This window comes from Schistocerca americana, chromosome 2 (genome assembly GCF_021461395.2).
Source record: "Schistocerca americana isolate TAMUIC-IGC-003095 chromosome 2, iqSchAmer2.1, whole genome shotgun sequence".
NCBI classification, from domain to species: domain Eukaryota; kingdom Metazoa; phylum Arthropoda; class Insecta; order Orthoptera; family Acrididae; genus Schistocerca; species Schistocerca americana.
In genome coordinates this window covers 556,764,373-556,789,574 of record NC_060120.1, presented here as the reverse complement: position 1 = coordinate 556,789,574, position 25,202 = coordinate 556,764,373, and the positions used below count along the sequence as shown (strand labels likewise).

The 25,202-nt window shown below is 36.8% G+C and overlaps 1 protein-coding gene across 1 annotated transcript in view; it reads left to right on the top strand.

Moving 5' to 3' along the window:
* LOC124594164 overlaps nucleotides 1-25,202 on the top strand; it is a 118,408-nt gene that overhangs the window by 72,129 nt on the left and 21,077 nt on the right. The window contains exons 7-11 of the mRNA XM_047132519.1: nucleotides 11,264-11,400; nucleotides 13,007-13,189; nucleotides 15,250-15,363; nucleotides 23,805-23,952; nucleotides 24,333-24,545. Coding sequence (XP_046988475.1) covers nucleotides 11,264-11,400; nucleotides 13,007-13,189; nucleotides 15,250-15,363; nucleotides 23,805-23,952; nucleotides 24,333-24,545 — 795 coding nt within the window. The remainder of the gene's footprint in view (nucleotides 1-11,263; nucleotides 11,401-13,006; nucleotides 13,190-15,249; nucleotides 15,364-23,804; nucleotides 23,953-24,332; nucleotides 24,546-25,202) is intronic.

The following is a 25,202-nucleotide window of genomic DNA, read 5'->3' as shown; positions in this document are numbered from 1 at the left end:
GTAACTGTGTATTCGTCACAGGAACAAACATTGCCAGGGCTTAAAGAAGTGATAAGTGACCATAAAAATCGCAGGATTGACTGGGGATCTAACCGATGAGCTTTGGATTTTTAGTCTGGAATTTCACCACTGAGACCAGTTTTTTTACTGGCATAGTTGATTTCTCAAATTTCACATAGCTAATCCCAGGCATGTGCAGATCTGTGTGCCAACTGTTATTTGTACTTTGAATTTCTGTACCTGAACATTGGCTTTGGCACTTTAGTGCTGAATTATTGCATTTTTTGCTGCCAAGACCATCCGAAGCTGAACAGGGATTCCCTATAGAGTAGAATGCCTCGTGACAACCAGTTGTTACAAGTTTTTTGTACAAAAAAATCTATTTTTTAGATTCTGTTTGCACCGTTATCATAGCTCAAAAGAGTGATTATTTTGACTTCTTTTTTTTCTACATATATTTGGCTCTGTAGTTACAATACAAAAGGTTCTTATAGGTTCTTAGGTGTGGTTTCACATGTGTGTACTTTCATCATAAAACATCAATAGTAAAAGCAAGCTAACTTGTGTTAAGAAACAGTTGTTGTTTTGGATTAGATTTTCCCTTTGGCGTTCACTCACATTTGTATTTTGTGCGAAATTTCAATGAAATGCATTTCTTGCAAATGTAATCACAAAATACTGAATGTTCCCATGTTAGAGAGTATATATACATTTTTATAATATGCAGCTAAGTGGAATTGTGATATTTTTTATGTTTATTTTTAATTATTTAAATGCTACTGACCACAACAGGCTTGACTTTAACCCTTTGAGCACTGCAGACGTGAAATCCCACCACACACTACCTTTCCGCAGGGGTTGCGGACACCGTTAGACGCTGCAGTGGTATTTCCCATGGTTGCTGCAGGCAGCATTCACCATCACGGCCTGGCCGGTACCTGAGTCCTAATGACAGCTTTTACCGTCAGCTGGTTTCGCTACCTGTGGTCCTGCAGACATGTGTAGCTGCTCAGCCGTACTTTCGTCAGATTTCACAGTTGCTGTTCGACATTCTTGCTAGCTGGTACATTTGATAATCTGCATTTTGCTTCTGTGGTGGTGGTTAGTTTTCAGCAGTATTTCTGTCAGATTTCACAGTTGCTGTTCAACATTCATGCTAGCCGATTTGTGTTGTTTAGCTTCCTGCCTGCATTTCTGCTTTAGAGTGTATCACTTTTGAGTTTCACAAACAAGTGGCACGTCGGCATGGTTACACTGCTGAAGAGATACTGCAGATACTCACAAGAAGTGACAGTGAGTGTGAGTGTGGCAGCTCCAATGACTGTAGTGGTGATGATTCTTCAGAAGAATCTCATAATAATACACGTCCATGTACTTCACCTATTAGAGCTCACCAGGATAATTCTTCTTCAGATTCTGAAAGTGAAGACAATGCAATCCATAAAAGACCATGCCTCAGTGACAAATTTGATTTGCAAAAGTGTGATTTCAGTCCAGCACTATGAGCATTTGATGATTCATCTTCAGGACATAATTGGCAACTAGCGCGTGATTCAAGAGTTCTATCCTTTTTCATGCTGTTTCAGTCAGAAAATCGATTTTATAGCATGTGAAATGATACGGTTTTACACTTTCGCCATGGCAAATATGTTGGAATCAGTTCATTCTCGACTGTCCACCTCGAAAGACACTGGTTTTGAGTAACTATTGCTTCATTGGTATTTGGCTTATTATGGCCCATGTTAATAAAGTTGAGAAAATAATTGATACAGCTCGTATGGCGTTGCACAGTGTGTTTAATCCATACAAAAAGCTCTTTGTCATTGAAAGCCTATTATTGTTCAAAGGTTGCTTATCTATTAAACAAGTCATTCCTTCAAAACGAAGTAGATTTGGAATCAAGACATTTGTGTTGTGCAATTGTATAGCTGGATACGTTTTGGATTTCGTTGTATACACAGGTACAACAACAGAAATTTAAGCCCAAAATTCGGGGCACTCCGGTAACGTAGTGGCTGTATGTTGACAATAGGAATACAAGTCCAGAATTGTTCCTCTGGCTTCACAGCCGTAGAAGACCAGCATGCTGTACTGTACGTAGCAACAGGCACAATTTATGGAGTCTACAGAAGAAACCGAAACAAGAAGAAGGTGAATTTACTGCTCTGACATACTATTAAGCTCAGTTGAATCTGTGCATACATCTGTTATATGGTACAAAAAGTTTTTTTTTTTTTCGTGTTCTGGTCCTTCACACTTTTCACAGATTGGTGATAGGGAGAAAAATACCGTTCGCAGATTTTTATTTATGTCTGGTACAAGAACTTGAGGAAAAGTTTGCTACAGAACGGAGGACAGATAGGAAAGGAAAATGCTCTGATGACGAGAATCATCTGCACTTTACTGGAAGGCACTTTCCAAATGTCTTTCCCAGTGACCGGTCCAAAAAATGTGGACTAGTCTGCTTGAAACAGAATGTGCAACAAGAAACAAAATATGAAAGCAAAACATGTAATGTACCCTTGTGTATTGTATCACATTTTGAAACATACCACTCAAAGAAGAACTTCTAGCCAAGTTGTTACACCAGTAAGATGAAAATAAGCACTTCCTTATGAAAGAATTCTTTACAAATTTAAAAACACAAAAAGATAAAAGAAACAAAAAGTAAGTACAAAAATAAAAAAAAATTAGCTTCGCCATTGCCGATCCAAAGGCTGGATGAGAAAGAAGGGTGGGAAATATAACAGTGCAAAAATATAAATAGGTAAATAAAAACCCAGCATTATCTGAGCTCGAAGAGCCATTCCAGATGAATTAATATGCTGACAACTGCTATATGCTCGAATATGTGAAACATCCAGTCTATGCTGGCAAATACAGACTGGAAGCTTCAAGTCCAAGGTCATAATGAAGAAAACAAAAAAATAATTATTCATATCAATTGTTTCAGTTGTGAATAACAAAAATCGTAAAAATTCCATGGGAAAAAGGTTCTTCATATTTTCAGAATTTTCAAATTCTCTAAACAACTTTTCCAAACTTTTCTTTTATACAAACAATTATGAACGCAACAAAAAAGAATCATCCAAACTGGTTTAACCATTTTTATGTTTTAGTGAGACTAATGCAAAGTGATTCATTTTTTATAAAGAGGTGTTACGTACAAATACATATCTGAAGGTTAACTTTATTAGGCGATGGTCAGTTGCACACTCTCACCCATTTCTAAGGTACAAAAGTTGATTAGGAATTAAAGGTAATGTTTAGTTAGGTACTGTGGAAACTTTAGTATTCCATTATTGAATTCTTAAACAAAAGTTATACATAAGAAACATTAACTTTTTGACTTTGATGTTTCCCTGGGGATAATTTATTGGGTTAATGAGCTCAAAGTATAGTGGTTAGCTTCGAAAGTGTGTCTCGGCATCCAGATGCTTCCCTCCAAATTTGAGGGCAAGTTATTGCGCTAGTACAGACAAACATCAACATTTGATCGTTACAGATTCTCCAGCATTTACATTGTAAGTTATGTACCAAGAGCTGATAATTAATTATCAGTGTGCCAAAGAAAACTTGGATGTATACACAGACCTTGTGATGATTCGCAAGAACTGGTTGCAAATGAAAGAAAGCCGTTGATTAAGAGTTATATGTTAGCAGCATAAACAGTACCAGTGTACATTATGTCTGTCGAGCAATTCATCTTCAGATTCAAAGCTATGCATAAGTATCCAGATATACTGTGTTTATTTGTAACATTGGTGATCACAATGAGACTGCCAGACAGTCGCGACTGCCCTGGCTCCAGAAATACTCAGCACAGGCCGAGGTCAGCTGAGCTGAGAGCTCAGGCGCAAACAGCAGTCTGCAGAGATGGCTATTAGTGCAGGTAAACGGATTAGGCGATCTCAAGAGCGTGCTTAACACAGCCAGCCAGACACACAGCTGCAGCAGCCAAAGGGTTAATGGTTGCATGTAAACCCTAGATACCCACTCCCCCTCCCAAATCCCTTCCCTTGTTGCTAGTGTACCAGGTTCTCTGAATTTTATGTGAGGGTTCTGTAGTCCTTCTGATCTTGAATCTCCATGCCTCTCCTTCCCCGGTCCTTCCACTTTGCCCCTTTTACACTTTCTAACTGAGCCATTTACATAGGTTTCGTCTCTGCAGACTGACACTTTTCAAACAATTTCCTGGATTTTTTTTAAAAAAACCATGAAGATAATATAGGATAGTAAACTATTTACTTTAAAGTTTGAAACGTCCTCTTTCTACTGTCGTTACACAATTTTTTTATAAATGCAAATGAAATTTTTTCTCCAGTTTTGAAAATTGAATGAAACAAAAAAAACTAATTTCTAAAACTAACTGTTTTGAATCTTTTCAAGAAATAAGTGTGTACAAAAGAACATTTTAGTGAAAGAAACATATGCATACAAGAAAAGTTTGATAGAGAAATGCAGTTCTTTTTTTTAATAAACATAATTTACTCACATATGGTACTCTTTAAAACAGTCTGGTATGCAGAGACCCGGATCACATTGCTCACACCACCATTGTGTTTATTTTCTTACTATTTTCCCAGTTTCTTTTTTCTCATTATCTACACAAAGCACCTTGTTTAGATGCTGTAGCTGTGATATTTTCTGGGAAGTGTTGGCCAAACACTCTGTCTGCGTTTGGTGATGGTTCATCTTTTGAATCCTTAAGCCCTTTCACACCACCATGACTAGCTAGCTGTTTAACTAAGGTGTTGATGAAGTACGCCAGGGATGTTGTCCTTTTTTGTTGTTTGTTTGTGCACAGCCTAACTATTCAATACTGCTAAAAGAAACAAGTAAAAGAAAACCTCCTTCCACCATTTGAGTTTCGTCCTACAGAAAGGATAAATAGTAGTAAAATGAGTATCTCAAAGCCAAGCCAAGCATTTCCCATGAAGCTCTACAACAAATTCAAGAATACAACTGCGCAAAACTATCCTCAACATCAGGTTTAACAAAATCTGTCTAAGTGATAACATAAACCTTGGTTTGGTAAAATTCAGTATAAACGCAAGTCACCTGCAGCACAAGTAGCCAAAAGGAAAGCAGAAGTTATTTGCTTAGAAGAAGAAATTTGTTTTCTGTATGTGAAAAAATAGCAGCTTAATCTTCAGTTGTACAAAACACACCTTGAATTAGCTAATCTCTTAAAAACACCAGCCATTTTGATGGCATAACTCAAGAAATCAGGTCTTACACAGAAGTACTAATGAACAAAAAGAAAGAAACACAAAACAAAAAACTGAATCACCTTATGAGGTCTTCCACAACAATAGATAAAGAAGACAGAATAGGGGCTGAACACAAGTTCCATGACAGACTCGTCAATTTAACTGACATAGAATTAACAAAACAATAAAGAGAATTACTTGAAAAGGGGCTAAAACACAACATAAACACAAATCTGTCACACAAAATCATAGAAAACCTGATCGCAGAGACAGAATACATAATAAAGCAAGAAGAAAAGTTGAACAATCCAAGTTTCAATGCCAACTTGACAAGAGAACTTGTAGCAGAAGAGATAAAACACATAATCAAGGAGAACAAGACCCACATCATTTCAAAAACAAAAGAAGAAAAGGAAAATATCTCCATAAAACTAAACAAAAAACTCCAAGAACACAAATCAATCATCACCAGAGCAGACAAAGGGAATACACTTGTACTTATGAATGAGGCAGAATACATAAAGAAAACAGAAGAATTTATAGAACAGAAAAACATTATCAAATTAATCAATGATCCTACCATGAGGTACCAAAGAAACACACAAGAACTCTTAAAAACTCTCAGTCACTGTCACAGAAACTTGAGCCAAATACATAACACAAAACAATCCCAGAGTACCCAGACTCAATAGTTTACCAAAGATACATAAAAATAACTGTCCAGTCAGGCCCGTAATCAGTTTCAAGAATGCACCATCTTACCAGCAAGCTAAACACCTACATACATTACTACATAAATTATACACTTTCACAAACAACAGAAACCTAAAAAATACCAGTGAAATGATAGAAAAGATATAAACATACTATCAACAGCAACCCTGGTATCTTTTGACATCACATCCATGCACACAGATGTGCCAGTAAAAGAAATAATCAGCATTGTTAAAAAACAGCTGCAGTATCGAGGAGACATAACAAGTGCACACATAGGTGAAATAGAAGCCACCCTAAAGATTATAACAGAACAGAACAGTTCACTTTCAAGGAGGAGTTATATCTACAAAAACATGGCCTATCAGTAGGCTCACCCATCAGTGGTGTACTTTCAAACACATTTCTAAACCACATTGAAAACAAAATATTCATTGAAATTATACATCAGAAACAGTACAAGATTATATACTAGCACCGATATGTGGCTGGCATCATTTGCTTGATTGATGAAACAGATACCCGAATAAAACAATTACATAGTGACATAAATACAGTTCACCCAAAATGAAATTCACCATTGAGACGGAAGAGGAAATGAAACTTAATTTCTTAGACATCGCCATACACAGAATCAACAACAAACATAAATTTGGAATTTTCAGGAAACCTTCAGCCACAACTCCAACCACCCCCAAGCACACAAACTCTCAAGTTTCAGACACATGCGTACAGGCTCAACAGAACTCCACTGGACAAACTCAGCTACACGCAGGAACTAAACACAATACACCAAATAGCCAAAGAGAATGGGTACAACACACAAATGATAAACACACTGAACAACAAAATTAAAAACAAAAATAAAAGAGAAAAAACCATGAATAAATCACCAGCCATGACAGAGAACCAAGAACACAAACTCCAGACAAACACAGGGTACCAGGAACAGCCTATAAAGTCTGCAGCATGGTACATACTGACATACACTAACAAAAACGTCCACAGAATGACAAACGCACTGAAGAAACAAAGGCTACAAATATCATTCCACACAAATAACACAGTACAGAAAAATCTAAGCACTAAGAACATCAGCAGACAAATTATCCAAAGCCGGAATATATCAGTTAACCTGTAGTCCATGCCAGTCAGTCTACGTATGCCAAACATGCAGAAATTTCAAAACGAGGTACTCTGAACACCTCAGAGGCCTAAGAAGTGATAGTAGACACTCCACTTTTGCAGATCATCTAATAAAAGGAAACCATCACCCAAATAACATGGAAACTGATCTTAAGATCCTTAAAGAAAGCAATAGTCTCTATCAAAAACTCACAATAGAGGAGAACTACCACAAACAAAAAGCAATAATAGCAATAATACAAGGAAAGAGAGTCTGTAATGAAAATACAACACATTGCAACAAAACACTGCTTGGAACACTCAGTGAACTATACAAAGGCACCTACTCACATAATACATAACACTCAAACAGCCTAAAAAAAATAAATAAATAAACATATTTTCTCAGTTCCCTCCTGACCCCACTTTCCAGTGCTCTCTCTCTCTCTCTCTCTCTCTCTCTCTCTCTCTCTCTCTCTCTCTCTCTCTCTCTCTCTCTCAATCACTCCCCCCCCCCCCCCCCCCACTCTCTCTCTCTCTTATTCCATACACACACACACACACACACACACACACACACACACACACACACACACACACTACATACTACATACATTCAGCCCTCTCCCAGCAGCCACATGACACCAGTTCTGATGAAACATTCAAAATTAGTGCCACAACATCACAAGGCCAATGATGAGCAAGTGAGTAGTGGAAGTAATGAAGTAACATAACACTTCTCACTGAGAATGTAGTCAGAATTGTCTGCTCAAATCACATTTAGCCACATTTTGTGTAAGTACATGTGAAGTGAACTTGTGAGCGAAAATTGTGTGAAAAACTGTATGGAAACAGTGCACTGAATAGCCATTGATCGAGACACCAACCAGACACACAACAGGACAAAGAAATGTAAGTACAGAAATGCACATAACCTTTACCCATGAAACCATTCTTGATAAATACACATAAATTTTCTTCATGGCTAGTTTGCAGATCACATGCTGTCAAAAAATGACGAAAAAGAGCACAAAAACTGGTGTATAATAATGCTGTTGATATGTAATTTTAAGGTGAGGTCTAAACAAAAGAAAGCAAATTGCACATATTGCAATTCTTAGGCCTACAACAGTGAAATTATTATAAATTTTATATTGTACTTTACAGAAATAAAAATTTGACACACAGAAGATGACATGCGGGTGCCAAGACATGTCTGGGTAAATACAAAAACAAACTAATTGTGTTTGCATATACTCGATTTCAAAACAACCCAATTTTGAAAGGATAATAACTTGATAGCTGGACAGCCCTGACTACTCCAGTTTTACTCTCCTTATTGTGTATTACAACATCTGGTTTATGTTTGTGTACTTGTCCTTTGTTTGTGGTACTAGTTACAGTTGAATTTGTTCGATGTCTGGTTGAAAGACAGTACATGCTCATGGTCGACTTCCATTCTACTGCAGCTAAACCTTCCTTCCTTGAAAACATCTTTTCCACCTTCCTAAGCTGCACAGTTTTCATTTCATTAGGTAGACCTTTCCTGTTTTTCATTGCAGTGCCTACACTCAAGGTTTTATCCTGGTGCAGATAGTCCAACACAAATGGTCCTATGTAGAACCTGTCCATGTAAAAACAGTGGGCTATGCCAGAATAATCTTTACACAGCCTCCCACTTATGAGGTGTCCATTAATCATGTGAGGCTAACTGGCATTTTTTCGACCCCCTCTCCCCCCTCTTGGTGAGATGTCGTGAGATTTGGCTCGACCCCCTCACCCCAGTCTCATGTGAGATTTTTCATAATGCATATTTTTAGTATAAATACATGAATCTGTGCTAAATTATTTTGGATTTATTGAAAAAAATGTAATTTGCGTAATTATTTTTATTTAAGACTAGTTAAGACTAGTATTTAAGACAGAACATAGTCTAGAATAACAGTGAGAAACCGAACAATAAAATACTTAAATAAAAGGAACTACTAAAATTCATAAAGGGATATGCATTCTAATTCAGTTCGCAGTGATTCACGTGTGGTCTCAAGTATGATTACTGGAACCAACGTATCCATGTAATTTTCAACAAAATCAGCTGTTCATTCAACCTTGCTTTGATTTAGCAACTCTAAACTGTTGTCACTTGCACACAGAAGCTCAGTACCTCAACATGGTGGAACCCATGCAAAAGATGCTTGAGTATTCCCCCTCTGTATTGTGATCTCGAAATAGCTGGTGCATAAAACAGGAAGAAAGGTGTTTAGTCTGCCTTATTAATGAATGCCAGAGTAGTCGGGCCTTTCTTTCTGCCATTTCTCTGAGGAGCTGTTTGATCTCGAGCTGAACGTGCAACACCAAATCTTCCTTTTTTGACAGGGGAATTATGTTATATTTGCCAAGAGACAAGGGCCCCCCTCCAAAGAGATTTGGCTTGTGCCCTCCAAGTCCCTGTGATTAATGGATGCATCAGTCTTTGCTTTATCCTTGTAGATTTCACAACTGAAAGCATAACTTGTTGTTGAATCTCCGATAAATGAAGTTTGATTCCCATCCCCCCCCCCCCCCCCCCCCCCAAACAAACTCTAAATCATTCTGCCTCTAAGATCAGTTGTAAAATTCATGTGTGGTCTGGAGTTATTTGTACAATGTGTGACAAAAGAACTGAAGAAAGGTCTAATTTTGTGCTGTGGATCATGTCCTGGCTGACCCAGCTGTATGAATTTCGTGTTGTCATTCAAGTACAACATAAACAATACATTAGCCTGCTTCCCCAAGAAGTAGTTAGAAATCCATCCTTTGACCAATAGTCACTTTTTTTGGCAACTTCACTACACACATATCCAAAAAAAATGAGAAAAAGAAGTGTATTTCATATATCTTTACCATTGACCATAGATGTCACATAGAATTTCTCTTCATAGACTACTTCTTATTCATTTCATGAATTTGTAGTTCTGCATGCCTGTTTGTTTCAACTTTTATTGTTTTATCATCTCATTATTGAAAAATACTGAGAAACATTCAAATTCAGTATAGTTCTCATCCTGTTGCCAAGTTATACCACTAGCACTGTTGAAAACGTAAATCAGGCTGTTTGCCAACTCTGGACCAGTTGCTCACATCAGTAATCATGTTTTGTGATATATGAGGACAGGCAGCTGTACTAGGACCCTCATCTTCATGTGTCCATGAATAAGTAAATACAGCAAAAATAATGGTAAAAAAAGTTTGAGGCAATATTTGCATTTATAAAAAAAAATGCATATTATTTCGTTACGATGTTTTTTAATAATATAAATCTGTATTAGCTACCTGACTGTTGAAACTTTCACAAAATATATCTGAAGGTTCTTAATCAAAACCCACATCAGAGTTTTCCTTCTCCGATCTGGAAGAGCCATCAAAAACATCCTTGATCTAACACAACATGGGCACGAAGTGAACAAATCCCAAATCAGAGATTAGGCAACCACGATTACACAGCTTGTGGGTTGCCTACACTCAAGCTGCAGACTCATAGTGTCCCCTGCTGGAAAGTACATAAACTACATGTGCTGCCAGTTTGAAGGAAGAAACACACAGCATATATTTTGCTGCAGGAAACAAAGCTGTGTATGGCATGGGCACTTTCAAAAGCACTGTGTTCGTGAGAACGTATTGTGCATGAGCTTAATGTGGAAGGTGTTAATCCACACTTACTCTTTCCTCTCCCTGGCCCCCTTCTCCCTCCCCACTTCATTGTATACTACACACAGTTTCCTCTGGCTACACCAGGATGAGCTCATTGATACCACATTGCTGTCCCTTGCTTCCTCTTTCTCCCAGTTAAAACATCCTCCCTCCTCCTCCACCACTTTCTTTCTTCACTTATACACTCCATCAGACACAATCCCTCACCCTATTTGGACTGCAGCCCCAGGACTGAGCAGTTAACTGGTATATTGTAGCCCTGTGTGTGTGTGTGTGTGTGTGTGTGTGTGTGTGTGTGTGTGCCTGAAGGATCTCCTGGCCAAAAATGCCATACCATCATTTCATTTAATTTTAAAACGGTAGTTTCACTTAATAACTTTCTGTGCTTTGCTATTATTTTATTTTTTTGGTGATATGGTATTTATAAAGTGTGATTTATGTTTATTGTATATGCCGTATGAAATAAAGAAAACAATAGATATCAATGTAAATACTTACTGACAATCTGAAATTTCTTTCAGTTATTTCAGAGCAGTGAGAGAACTGGCACAGAGAAGTTGCACATACCTGTATTTGAAGAAAGTGATCCTTTTCTCAGAATACAAAGATTGGCAATGAGATTCATTAATCTCTCATGTTTCCTTCAGGAATTGTTAGTGTAAGTGTGTAGTTACAGTATTGTTTTATACAAAGAATTGTGAGTGGTGGTTTTTTTTTTTTTTTTTTGGAAACTTTCCTTCCACCAGCTAGAGTTTATTGACATTTGTGTGATAGTACTAAAACCTTTCATGTTCAGTTGCTTGTTAAAAGTGGCGTTTTGTAAATGCTTGGTTTAACTCATTTTGAACAGTGAATTTTGATAAACAGTTGTGAATAGGCCATGTGATATATACACACAAAACAGGCTCTTCAAATTACAGCCAGTATTCTTAAGAGGTGGTCGAAAGGCAGTAGGGTCCAGTATGAGAAGTAATCATAGTCAGTACTAGGAAGGGCCATAAAGATATATACAGGAGTTTTATGGTTTATGGGGAGGAAGCTGTGATTCAGTTTCTCATGATTTTGGAATCCTTGACGATGAGCTCAGTTCTTCTTTAACAGTGAGTTTGATTGTGATATTTCTGAAGATCCTATCAGATATCAAATTTTATGCAAAGGAAAGACATTTTAAAATGGACTTCATAAGAAATACTGGTGGTCTCAAAGCAGAGATAACTGCCATATGACTTTGTGGTTTGTAGACTACTGATGTAATGAGAGGAGCGTTCAAATTGAGTTGGAAGAAAGAAAACTCGGCAGAATGGATGGAAGAGCTGACTAAATGGGAATTGGTGAGATATTTCAAAAAAAACAATGGAACAGTTGTGAGCAAGAGTGAGTGGTTGTGGAATGGAGAATTTTGAGGTTAAGAGAAACTAACTATAGTATGAAATTACAATGAATTACGAACATCACCTGTGTATGGGAAGTTGATAGAAATTAATGAGGAGAATTTAAAATTTGTGCCTGACCTGGATTCGAACCCGGGATCTCCCGCTTACTAGGCAGGCACTCTAACCCCTCTGCCACCAAGAACACATGAATTAACATGGCTGTATGGACTTATCCCAGCATGCCCCCCAGCAGATCCACATTCTCAACTTAGACCACACACTACGAGAGTAGTACTCCCTGCCCATTAACCTCAATGCTTGTGGCAAGGCCTGTTCCCACGAGTTCGAATGTGTGCATTCACGCAGGAATGATCCTTGGCTTGTGATCACCGTAATTATATGTGTACGGTGTCTGTTCTTTCGAATTACAAGTATCAGCTACATATAGGATGTTAATAGAAATCAACCGGGAGAGTTGAAAATCTGTGTATTTCCACTTAAAAGTTTGAGGGAACTGGGAAAAAAATACAGTTACAAAAATAAACTATGTAGATAACTGATAACATACTATATGCTGTTATGTAATTAGTGAGCTGTGTGATGTACTGGAAAAGAAGTTAGAAAAAGAAAGAACACACAGTTTATAGTTTAGTAATTGTTGCAGTACGTGTGTAGGTAAAATGGAGTTTTGTTAAAAGTAAGTGGCACAGGTAAAAAAAAAGGAAATCAGATTGATAATGCTAGAAGGAATACAATTGTTTGCTATCCTCTACACATTTTTATGAAGATTATACATTCACTAAAACAACCTATTTTTAAGAGTAACAAATAAGACTTTAGTGATACAGTCTGTGGGTTACTGATTACTGCATTGTATTTTTGTTGTTTCAGACGTGAGCTTCCTGTTGCTAAAAGAGTGATGCCACAACTATTCGTAAACCTTTTTGTGAGGGGTTTTGGTGTTAATAGCAACACTATATCAAAACATGTTACTGCAGATAAGCTAATTGTGGGATGTCTGATACCTCAGATGCATATTGCTATGTTTAAATTACTGGGAGCTTTAATAATGTGGTAAGCTATGCATTAATGATAAAAAATTACTTTCTTGTCAATTTTAATAGTGATACTTAATATTGTCATGTGTGAAGTTTCTTACTGGACTACTCAAAATGTGATAAATCATTTTGAGGAAGTGCTGTTGTTATACAGAAAACAATCAAACTACATTCACTCCTTCAGATTTGGAAATACTTATTACAATATTGTAACTAACATTTACCATACATTTGTCATAAAATGAAGAAGAAAGTAGTGAAGTCATATCATTGTTAATTTTGAATAACTGTGGGAGTTTTTAAGCAAATAACAACATTTGACAGATAAATTCTTATCAACAGTGTCTCACTTTCCCTCCTGATAAAATACTTAGGCAATTCCACTTTTGCGTTAAATGGTGCGGAAGATAATTGTTAAGTTACAGATGTAGCACATACCCGACAAGTACTGCAGCTTGCCAAGAATGTGAACCTACTTGAAGAAATAGAAGTGCATTCCCTCAAGTGCACGTGGCCAAATGACATCCTAAATGATCAAACAAAACTAGCCGGCAAAATATTTTAAAGAAATTTATGTAAACACTTATACAATCTGCACATCAAGTAAAGTCCTTTGGTGGAGGGGGTGGGGATCAATAGTAAAAAGACATAAATTTTTGTTCTTTCTATGACAGTTCAATAACTGCATATCATATAAGTCATTTATTTCTTGCTTTATTCATTCTGAAATGTTAGTCCAGTGTGCCGATGTATTAACAGTGTGTAAATGTGTGATATCAGTACTTGAAAGGGGAGGGGAGTGACATTATGCAACTCATTACAGTAGTAGTTTTAAAAGGTGCAAGAAGACTCTAATTTGAGCTTAGCTTTAACTTCTTATATAAACATATGCATTAGGGTGTCACGTGGTGAATGCCACGATGCATCAGTGTATTTTTGAACATAAAAATGTCCGTGCTATCAATACAAAAGGAGAAAAATGAGTCACGAATTACAGAACAAAAGTAAGTGCACTTAACTATTAATTAAACATAGACAACTTGGAAAATGTGGTATTAAAGGAATTATAATCTTGCTCAAGGCAGCAGCGACATTCAAATTGCAGTTAGGAAAAATGTTATGCAGATGAAGACCTGAAGACCTGAATATGTTACGCAAATAGAAGATAGGGTATAAGCCCAAAATGCATCTTTGCATAAAATTAAGCTGCACAAAGAAGTGGCTGATTGCCATATTTCTTTAGGTAATTTTGAGTTTTCTTTGCAGAATGTTGCTTCTATGTTGTTCCTGTCAGGGATGAGTCATTGGAAATAATTATGTAAATAAAAATAAAGTTTTAATCTTAAACTGGACTATAAGAGTATTAAATAATTGCTTATAACCCATACAGAAGCGTAACACTAAACAGATAGTTCTGAAAATTTGTGATTTTTTAAATAGTTATGAAAATATTTGTAAGATTTAAAACAAAAAAATGTGGGGGGCCACGCAATAGATAATAGTTAGGTGAACTACTCATCCATCAGCTGTGTATTCCGTGTGGCCTTTGGTTTTTGTTATAAATCTTATAAGAATTTTCATAGCTATTAAAAATCCATGATTATATATTTAAGGGCTATCTATATGGTTTTAAGCATCTCTATGGGGCTATTTAAAATGTGGTATATTAAAAATTTATTTTTATTCAGATAATTATTTTCTTCTTTTTAGCTATGCTTGTGTGAAATTTCTCAATGGATTTTAAAAATATTTACGAGAGTGTAAGAGAGACGTATTAAATTTCAGCTTTATTTCAATGTCATTTCACCTGACAATACCTGAATTAGACAGTGTTATACCTGCCTACTAATAATCTATGAGACTGTTTCTTATTTTCCTAGAAAATAAAATAAAGAAGCAAACAAAATTAATGTTATGATTTTTATTTCAATTCTAGCTTTATACCCTCAGCTTCGTCGTCATACGTGTTTGTCACTTGTCTACTCCTCTCCCCCCTCTCTCTCTGTCCGCCTTCCCCTTCCTTCTTTATCCATAAAAAAAGAAACTCTGGACTATTTAATGTATATTTGATTTCAGCTGTGGCCAGAACTTGTTGGAGTATGGTTCTCTCATCTGTAAATTTGTGTTGCAAACACTGAAATGGACATCGTATGACAAACACTGGCCACATGGAACTGAGAGGCCTTATGGGTGAGTATAATAGACATTAATCGTTTAAATATGCCTTAGAAAAATTTCCACATAAATACAAGTGCTACAGAATAGTTAAAATTCTCTGTTTTTCTTCTTCCCTGACCATAGTGACAGGGTGTGGTTGTCACAGGTGGTGTAATGCACATGGTGGCAGAAACATTTGGCGAGCATAGTAACTTAATGGCCTTTGCTGCTGACTTCATGTTGTGTGGGAGTAAAGAAGGTGAAGTTCAGCAGCAGTTTTGCAGGGGTGGAAGTGATTTGATTGTATGTGTTATTAAATTTAATGTAAGTAAAATAAAGTTAATGATCATGACCAGAAACCAAGGAAGATTATGACAGGACTTAAGGTGGCAGTGGAACAACTGCAAAAAGCTAACAGCTTCAAATACCTTGCTACGGTAGTGAAAACAAATGGAAGAAATAATGAAACAGTGGAAAATGCAGGATGATGTGTAACTATATTATGAAAAGGAAAGTTGCCACTCACCATGTAGCGGAGCTGCTGAGTTGCAAATAAGAACAACAAAAAGACTGTCACAAAGGAAGCTTTTGACTGGTAAGGCCTTCGTCAAAAATAAGCAGCACACACACACACACACACACACACACACACACACATGACAGCTTTATTTGTGACACTCTTTTTTGTTGTGCCTATCTGTGACAGCATCTCCGCTGTATGGTGTGAAGAAATAATGAGGAAGTCGATGAGGGAGGCATACAAACAATCAAATTTCTGAGAAGTGTCAGGGGAAAGGTGTGGAATAAAGTTATCTCATGCAAGAGAAAGGGAATAAAATATTGATTTTACGATGTACTTGTTTTCGCCAATGCTTCTGAAACCTGGGCAATTAAGAATAGGGATTTCAGCAAGATTACAGGCATGAAACTTGGCAGAAACAGAGTGGTAGTGGCAAGAATAACAAAGGGAGAAATCCGATAGATGGTAAAGGAAGTATCCTTACAGGAGTGGAAATAATCATCCTTTCTTGAAAAGGTGTTAGTAGAACTGTGATGGGAAGACTGAGGAAAATGGAGAGGCTTATGTGTAAAATGGTCCCAACCAGTGCATAAACTGTTCCTGATGATGGTGACCTTAATAACCCAGACATAAATCTTTCCAGATGTTATCCGAAACAAACCATTTGATGGAATCATTTCCAGCAACAATTTAATTTATTTATTTAATGCTCTTAATGTTGGTACACAATAATTTATTTTCAGGCTTCCCAGGACAGTATTCCAGTTGATAATCCACACTGTTGGAATTTTTAATAAATAGAAATGATGGCAGTTCATGTTGTATTTATTAATAACTAGCTCAGCACCCACTGCTTCACTCACATTGACTGTAGGGTCTGAAACTTTATATTTATTCGAATTTTTATGTCATTATGCCCATTGCTTATGTGTAAAGCAACACATTGCAAACAGTGTAAAACCAGATACCAATTTTCATAATTGTGTCTTCAAAATTCCTTAATAGTGACATATATTCAAAATAATTTCATCCATAGGGGTGAAATTTCAAAAAAATCTGTTCTTAAATGATGCCTCTATTATAAGATTGTAGCGGAAAACAGAAAAGGAATCAAAATATGGAACTGCTTTATCAACATTAGGCGAAGTGGAGCAGCACAGTACGGAATGTTATCCAGCAGCAGATTTTGATTTCACATGTTTGCACTTGAAAATGAAGTAGCTGTATTTTGGCTGTTGTTCTGCTTTTATTTCATGGTGAAGCAAGAATTTTACTTTTGTTATGATTCATAAGCCTTATTGCTTCATTCCCTACCCCCAACCCCCTGTAACCTAAACCCACAATTATTCACAGATATGCAGCTAGTGTAATTAGCAGACAACTCTTGTCTCATCAAATTGTGATGGCAATAAAAGAGTCTTATCCAAAGAAAATGTGTATGAAAATGACAGGTAGATATCATGGGCACCTTTGTATGTCATGCATTAAAATTTTTGGTTAATTCTAAAAATATATGTTCAGTTCTTGTGAGAGCAGCACAAATTGAGTAAAATTAGCTATCAGATGTGCTTTCTGAATTGTGTATTGCTTGCCTATTTTAGTGGTAATGACCAATACAAAGTGAACATGAGAATGTTGCATGTGAATTACTTGTTTATCCTCCAGACACAAATGATTTAATTTTTCATCTCTTATCCATTTCTATTACATGGAGTAGAGATCCTTATAACATTGTATGTGCTCACTCACGATTGTAGTGTATGTCTAAGACCAGGTGCACCCTGCCAGTGGCTTTCTTAATAACTAACAATGGATGACACTTAAACTATATTCAGTAATTTGATTGTCTGTCATTTTATTTATTTTCTTGTACTTTAGGCCATAAGCTTAAAGGTAATGGATAGGGTTTACAAAAGAATGGATTTTCATTTTTTATTTTAAATTGTCAAATGTAATCATCTATTACTCCTAGTTTGTGTGCATGTACTGATCTATATTTCCATAGAATATTGTGTAAATCTTTCTTCTGCTACTCTCCTGAGAGAATAGATTGATAAGCTTTACTACAAATTTGATCATAACCAATCTACATATCAATCATAGCTCCTTCCTTGCTAAGCAGTTTTGCATTTGTAATTAAGTACATATTTTTTACCAGTACATTTTGTTGATCCATTGCCAGAAGGTGCTACTAGCTGACAAATAGTAAAATTTCCAAAACAACAGTTCTACATCAAAATCTAAAGTAAATTTTTACTTAAGTAACTATTCTATCCCAAATAATCTTTGTAAATTAACATTAAGCACTATTAACGAAGTTTGCATAAACTGAAAATTTGCAGTTCTTATAGGTACGCACGTTTCTTGTTTTGTTAACTTACCTTTGCATCCGGGAAGCCATGTGACATATGAAGGGCTTATTTCAGTAGTGGTACAAGTCCATTTTTGTTCTGAGATACAGAGTCCTAAAGTTGAATAATATCTGGGTATCTCAACTGCAGATTTTTCAGCACTCATTTAACTTTAGGACTCTGTATCTCAGAATGAACAAAAATGGGCTTGTACCACTATTGAAATAAGCCCTTCATATATACCTGTAATAGGTAGTGTAGGACACAGATCTTTATTTCTCATTGTTTGTAAAAAGTCTTGAGAGAGCTGTAGTCGACATTCTGTCCAGTGCCACTAAATCATGCTGTGTGACTTCTTCTCCATTTTCAGTTGGGCCAGGTGGCAAAAGACCTCTGATCTATTTAAGCTACTAAAATGACGTAACTATGTTTGTGATAACACTCAGCAACATTCCAGTGTACATTTACTTCTGCAGCTGCAGGTGATGCAGAGCTCTCATAAGTTGTAGCTCACAACACACCATATATTCAACATTTCGATATCAAACACTGAATGATGGTTCTCATCATGGTCCTTAGCACTTCCATCTTTTACATTCATGCCAACACCCTTTTTCTCCTTGACCTCCACAGCACCACCAAACCGTGAAAACAAAGTGTAAGTGGGCTTGTGATTGTGTTGTCACATCCTGGAGATTGGCCACTGTCCCAGGACATTCCACATGTTCTGTTATAATAACAGGATAATTTCCTTTAAGCACCGCATTATTTGTGATGGGTGCATTTATAGGTATTTCATTATCCATATCATTGTTGGCTGTGTTTGGTACAGGCACTTGCAGCTGTATGTTATCTGATGAAATGAAATCAATTCTGACATTTTCTGCACTTTGATTGTTGCCACTGTTATAAACATGACATAAGTTAGTTTCTCTTTTCTTTACAGGTTGGTTTGGGAAACGCTTACATTTCATGTTGTTGGTGCCTCGGTGTTCTTCTTGGATATCTTTAGTGTGCTCTTTATTTAAGTTGTCTAAGCCTTCTACAAAGGTCATCACTTACTGTCGGCCATCCTCTACATCAAATTTCCTTTCTTACATAGTGTGGTAATCTGCAAACCAATACTTTAACAAGGTGTGATATCTCTATCGGATTATCGGATTATCTGAATTTTTAGATTGATTCAAATGTCATTCAGTATACGTGTTAAAACTTACTCAAGAACTGTTGTTATATTTTGGGTCTAATAATCTTAATGCCAACTTTTGTTGTGTACTGGACAACCAGTATTTCCTCTTGAATTTTTCTTGAAAATCGTTCCACAATTTAAAATCATCTTAATGAGCTGTTCCCCATTCTACCACTTCCCGTGCCAAATAACAAAGTTCAAAATCTATTTTCCTGCATTCTTCCCACTTCTTGGATAATAACCTAGAAAATACCTTCCCATCAGGTTTGAACTTTGGAAATTGTTTTGATAAATTCACGCCATTTCATAGATGCAGTTCTTCTGTTAGCTCACCTGATATTCAGGTATTGTTAATGGTTATTTTGGGTATTTTCTAATGCTTGCCACAACTTCTGGGGACCGATGACCTCACTGTTTGGTCCCCTCCCCCAAATTGATCAACCAACAACTTATGAATTTCCTTCTGGTGTTTTACAGTATCGCCCAAAGAATTTGTTGTAGCACTAGTGGATTCAGCTTTCTCTTTTAACTTTTGTTCAACTAACTCTTGTAGATGCTCCTCAAAACTGGTGAAAGCACTTGGGGCACAATTACTTAACCAAAATCTGTACTTTAACACCCCTAATTGGCCTTGCATATCTGAGTTATGATTATGTATACTTCCTAATTTGACAGTTCTTATATGTGTAACATTTTATTGTTTAACTTTTAAAACTGTTCTTAAACCACCTTCCTGAATAAGTCACATTGTCTTTCTATCTGCTTGACTAACTCCTTAGGTAACTTTAATGAGATCTCTTCCATATTAGAAATTTTGTCTGCTTTTGTAGTTACCTCCTCTGCTTGGGTTGTGTAATACTATTAGATAACTCTTCTAACTTTCTTAATATTTCTGATAAATTGCCTTCCATGTTTGGCTAGTAACCAACATACAGTATAGGCAACAACATATTCACTTAATAGCATGTAAATAATGTTGGTCTGTTTTGACACCAGGGCACAAAACCAGTGAAACGTATTTTTACAACACTTTACTGCGGATTTGTCATGTGTGACTGCAGTGACATACCGATGAGCCACTGCATAGCCATTGTGTAGCCAGCTGACTGGCCACTGCACCGCAAAGCAATGCTGTGCTGTAGTCGTGCTAGCCAGCTGCTGGAGGGATGCTGTTCGATGTCACTGCTGTGGCTTTAGTCTCGAAATCACCACATGGAATTCTTCCATGTCATCAGTAAGATTCTTCTGCACTCTTGTAGCAAGGGTTACTTAAGCATGTGAATATCTTTTGTCGTTGAACCCGTTGCTATGGTCAACTAGCATCCATTGCCTAACTTTTTAAAAATATTTAATACTTCTTCAGATTTAGCACAAAATAAACTTATTTCTTCTTCATCAGTCAAATCACTTCGGGCAACAACACTGTGTGTGCCTGCTTATATATTCTCGATTATTGACTTGGGTTTTTCTGGGCAACATCATATCTTCTTCTGTTGTCATCAAAATTCTTGCCAAATTGCAAATGCTTTTTTCTTTTTGCACCACTAATTTTCACCCTGTGTCATGGTTGCCAGAATAGAGTATTACTAAGGTGAATTGCTGAAGATGGGTTACTCCTCCTATGATCTGTTATCTAGTTGCATGTGTGTCAATTTTACCTTCCAAATAATGTTAAGTCTTTGTTCTTGAAGTTAATGCTGTAGTCAACCTGCTATGCAGTGCCACTAAATCGTACCATGTGACTTCTCCTTTGCAATTGGGGCAGTGCTGAAAGAGAGCTGTTGCCTATTTAAGCTACTGAAATGATGAAATCAGGTTTGCAACATTTTCACGGTACATTTACTTTAACAGTTGCAATTGTAGCTCACAATAGGTTGTAACGTGTGTGTAATGCTTTGACATTAGAGAGTGAATGACAGTGCTCATCGGAATTCTTCAGCTGTTCCATTGTTTTCATTCCTGCCAGCACCACTTTTCTGCTCGATTTCCACAGCACTGCCAAGCTGTGTCACCAAGCATAAGCGGACCTCCACAGCAGGTCGAGACACGCATTTGCCATCGTGCTTTGCCAATATGCTACGACAAGTTCCTTCTGCATCTGTCTGCACGTGCATCAAACGAGGGTGTGCACAGTGGAAAGTTACACATTTACCAACTACGTAAACCATATTTTCAGTTTTCATGGACATCTTTCATCAGCTAAAGAGGACAAAAGTGGACCATGTTATTCCAAAGAAACCCATGTTACACCACACAACGTGTGCCACAATCTGCAGCTGGTTGCATCCTTATCCCACAGTGGCACTTCCCTTCAACAAGTAGAATGAGTCTTCTCCACAGAGTGCACAAGATGACCCTGCGTATCCCTTGCTGCCATTTCCATAAGAGGTATTCTGCATGCATTAGATCTGCCAATGATTAACAGACCCCAACTCCTTTTGCACTTGTATCCCCCGACAAAAGACACAGCAGGATTCCCGTAGATGAAGAATGTTGCACAGGCTCTGTTTCAGTTTCTTTGGAAAATAGCATATAAAATGAAACTTGTTGGTTGTGGGTAGATATAGTACACTGAGTTCTCTCCACACTCTGCCTCTCCCATACAAGGCCTTCATGCCTATCATACCTGCCACTGGCATGCCACTCACAGTCAAGTCAGTGATTGGCAATAGGTTTTGTATTTTCTGGAGAGGGGATATTACTTTATATTCTTTTGGTACAACTGATAGGTGTCTTTCTCTAGCACAACTAACACACCCATTCACAGCAACTTCAAGGCAGTGTGTCACACCATAACCTCTAAATTGTGCCAGGATAGTTTGAGGATCATTTGAAGTGTATGCTGTTCTGAAGCTTCGTAGAGGACTGAAACTGTGTCCCAGACTGGGAAGTGAACCCAAAACATTGCCTTCTGGGTTTGAGTCTTGGCCTGGTACACAGTTTTAATCTGCTAGGAAGTTTCTTGAAGCTGCTTTCATACCCACTTTCTCCCCCCCCCCTCCCCCCCCTTCAAGTTACATTACTGCAAAGTATGTGCCCATCTGCCCGATTTTAGTTAAAGCAGTCACCACAAATTGTGTGTGTCTCCCCACCACTTTCAGTGTCTCATTGAGTCCATGCCCTGAAGCTTTACTGCCACCATCTGGGTGAAACCTAGTGCTACACATGATTGTGTGGGTGTATGAAATTCAGTTGCTTCCAAGTTACAAGGATCGTGCTGCACTGTCTCACCTTGTTGGTAATTACCTTTCTCCATGTCGATGATAAATTGTTTTGGCATTAATATTATATAGTGATTGGTTGAGTAAAATTCGTTAAGCACAACAGATTGTTATGCCACTGTGAGTTTATTATATTATTTGTTGAAAGTTATTGTTGAAACAAAGTAATAAAATAATGCCGTGAGATTCAAATGAAATATAAACTTTATAAATTCTTCAATCTTGGATGACACTGCCTATGTGCGAATAAATGTTCACTTTTCTTTTGACACATGATTGTAAACTTGAGTACATTATTTGGGTTTCTCAGACCTAAATCACACAAGAAGACTCCTCATTAATGACTGCCCCACTGGTGCACACTCGAAAACAAGCCACTGTAAAACTCATTTTTTAGCCCAGAGATGTCTAACCATGTGTTGTCTCATCTTACAGCAGTTGTATTTGTTCTCATATCAATTGAGATATAGCAATGGTAATGTCACAGAACATATTATGAAAGTGCAATATCAGTATAAACCTATATATGGTACACATATATAGGTTTGAAATGATGTTTTCCATCTTGTGTACTTCATAGTACAGTAAAGAGCCATAGACTGAAACAATACAGAATGAAATGGCTTACATGAAGATGCAAGCAGTTTGTGTGGCTTGTTTGTTTGTTTTGTAGTAACCTTGGAAATTTGATTGTCTGCAGCAGAAAGGTCATCTTCGCTCAGGAAACGTAAACTGGTCTCGTTTTTTTTTTCGTAAGTTGCCGTTAATTTCGTTAAATAAAGCAATTCTTTCACATTAAATACTACAGAAAAAAAAGTAAATTAATGTGAAAATCTCATTCTGTAAATTAATGTTGATATATTGACATTGTTAAATAGGTATTATTTGACACACAGGAATTTCACCTGACTGCTGAAACATTTCTTCAAGTACTCTGTGAATATGTAAGGGGATGGAGAAGTAGCTCAGATATCTGAAGAGATAAAATTGTAAATCTTTTTTGTTTAATACTTCAAAGAAGCAAACAAAAAAATGAAAGAAGGTTAATGAGACAGAAATTTTTGAACATTTTAAATTGCAATGTGTTCTATTTATATTTCTTATTAGCCCTGTAAATTTTGCATGTTAGTTGTAAACTTGTTGTTTCTGAAACTTTGAACATACCCTACAACAAGAAACTACTGTTTTTGCAGGCAGTTGCGGAAAGAAGCGTACAACACTTTCACACTGTGGTTGAAAGTAGCAAAGGCTGGAAGTTGTGTAGAAATATCTTCACCTGATGAGCTCATTGGCTTACTGTTGGGCGATGTGAAAATAAGTCATACTGCAGTAACTCTTTCGGTACATCCTTCACTTATTATGTAAATAAGTTGCATAAATTATCTTATAGGGGATATCTTAAATCCTTTGTAAGCATTTAGTTGCCAGTTTTGCATACACAAATAATTCAGTAAAATTTTGTTTGGGCTTGTGTATTATCCCTGTGTGTGTGTGTGTGCACGCGTGAGCGTGCATTCGCACTTATTTTTATGATAAAACATAAGTTATACTGTAATTTTTGTAGTGTATTTTTGGTTGGTGTATAATCTGATTAGTATTGATTCTTTCATCTATTAAATGTAAAGAAAATCAGAGTTTACTAGGTGGTATACTGAAACCATTATGTATGTTTATGATACATTATTCTGTATGGCTCAAAAATATTTTCCACGATATTACAGGCAGCAAAGGCCAGAGGTCGTCATCTAACTAAACAGCAACGTAAACAGTTGAAGTTAGCTCAAGAAAGTTCCACTCCATCATCAGAGTCTTCTTGGTCACGTACAAAGCTATATGATGAAACTGCCAATCGTGGCACATGTACTGCAGCATTGAGAACGCTGCAATGGATTGTGCAGAGTGCTGGACCATTTCTTAAACCAACATTGCATAAGGTGAGTGGTTTCTTACATCTGTAGTGAAATGTCAAATTCAAAAACATCTTGAACATATAAAGAAAGTGTCTACAAAGGCAACTCATCATCTTTTGTTCTTTTTGTGTGTACTTTTTAAGAAACCTAGTTTTTATTTGTTATTTTAGCCAGATTAACGAACATTACTACTTCTCACCTAAAGCACACTCTGGCAGCCAGTTAGCATTCAGGTGCTTCCAACTTTGAAAACCATTTTCAGTGCATATGCCACACATGATTGTAGAAACTTGTTTAATTAATCATTTTCCATAATTTTGTTGCAATTGTTTTTAGTGCTCATGGTTCTTCGTATGTTTTATCCTGTCATTGTAACTTACTCTTATGCTTCCAAAAATCCATTTTGTATCAAAAGTAAAATTCATTGGAGAAAACTATAAACTTTCCTAATTTCAGTCCAGAAACAATAGGAGGACAGTGCATTCAATTGAATTATATTTGATTTACCATTCTGAGATGTAATGACTTATCGTCACACCAGGTAATTCCCTCTCAGCCTGGGAGCTGAATAACAACAAAATTAGAATGTGATTCCTAATGTTGGAAGCTGTGCAACTAGTAGACACAAACTCTGAACAGAGACTGTTAAGATCACAATTTTAGCAATGTTTGAATGGGAGG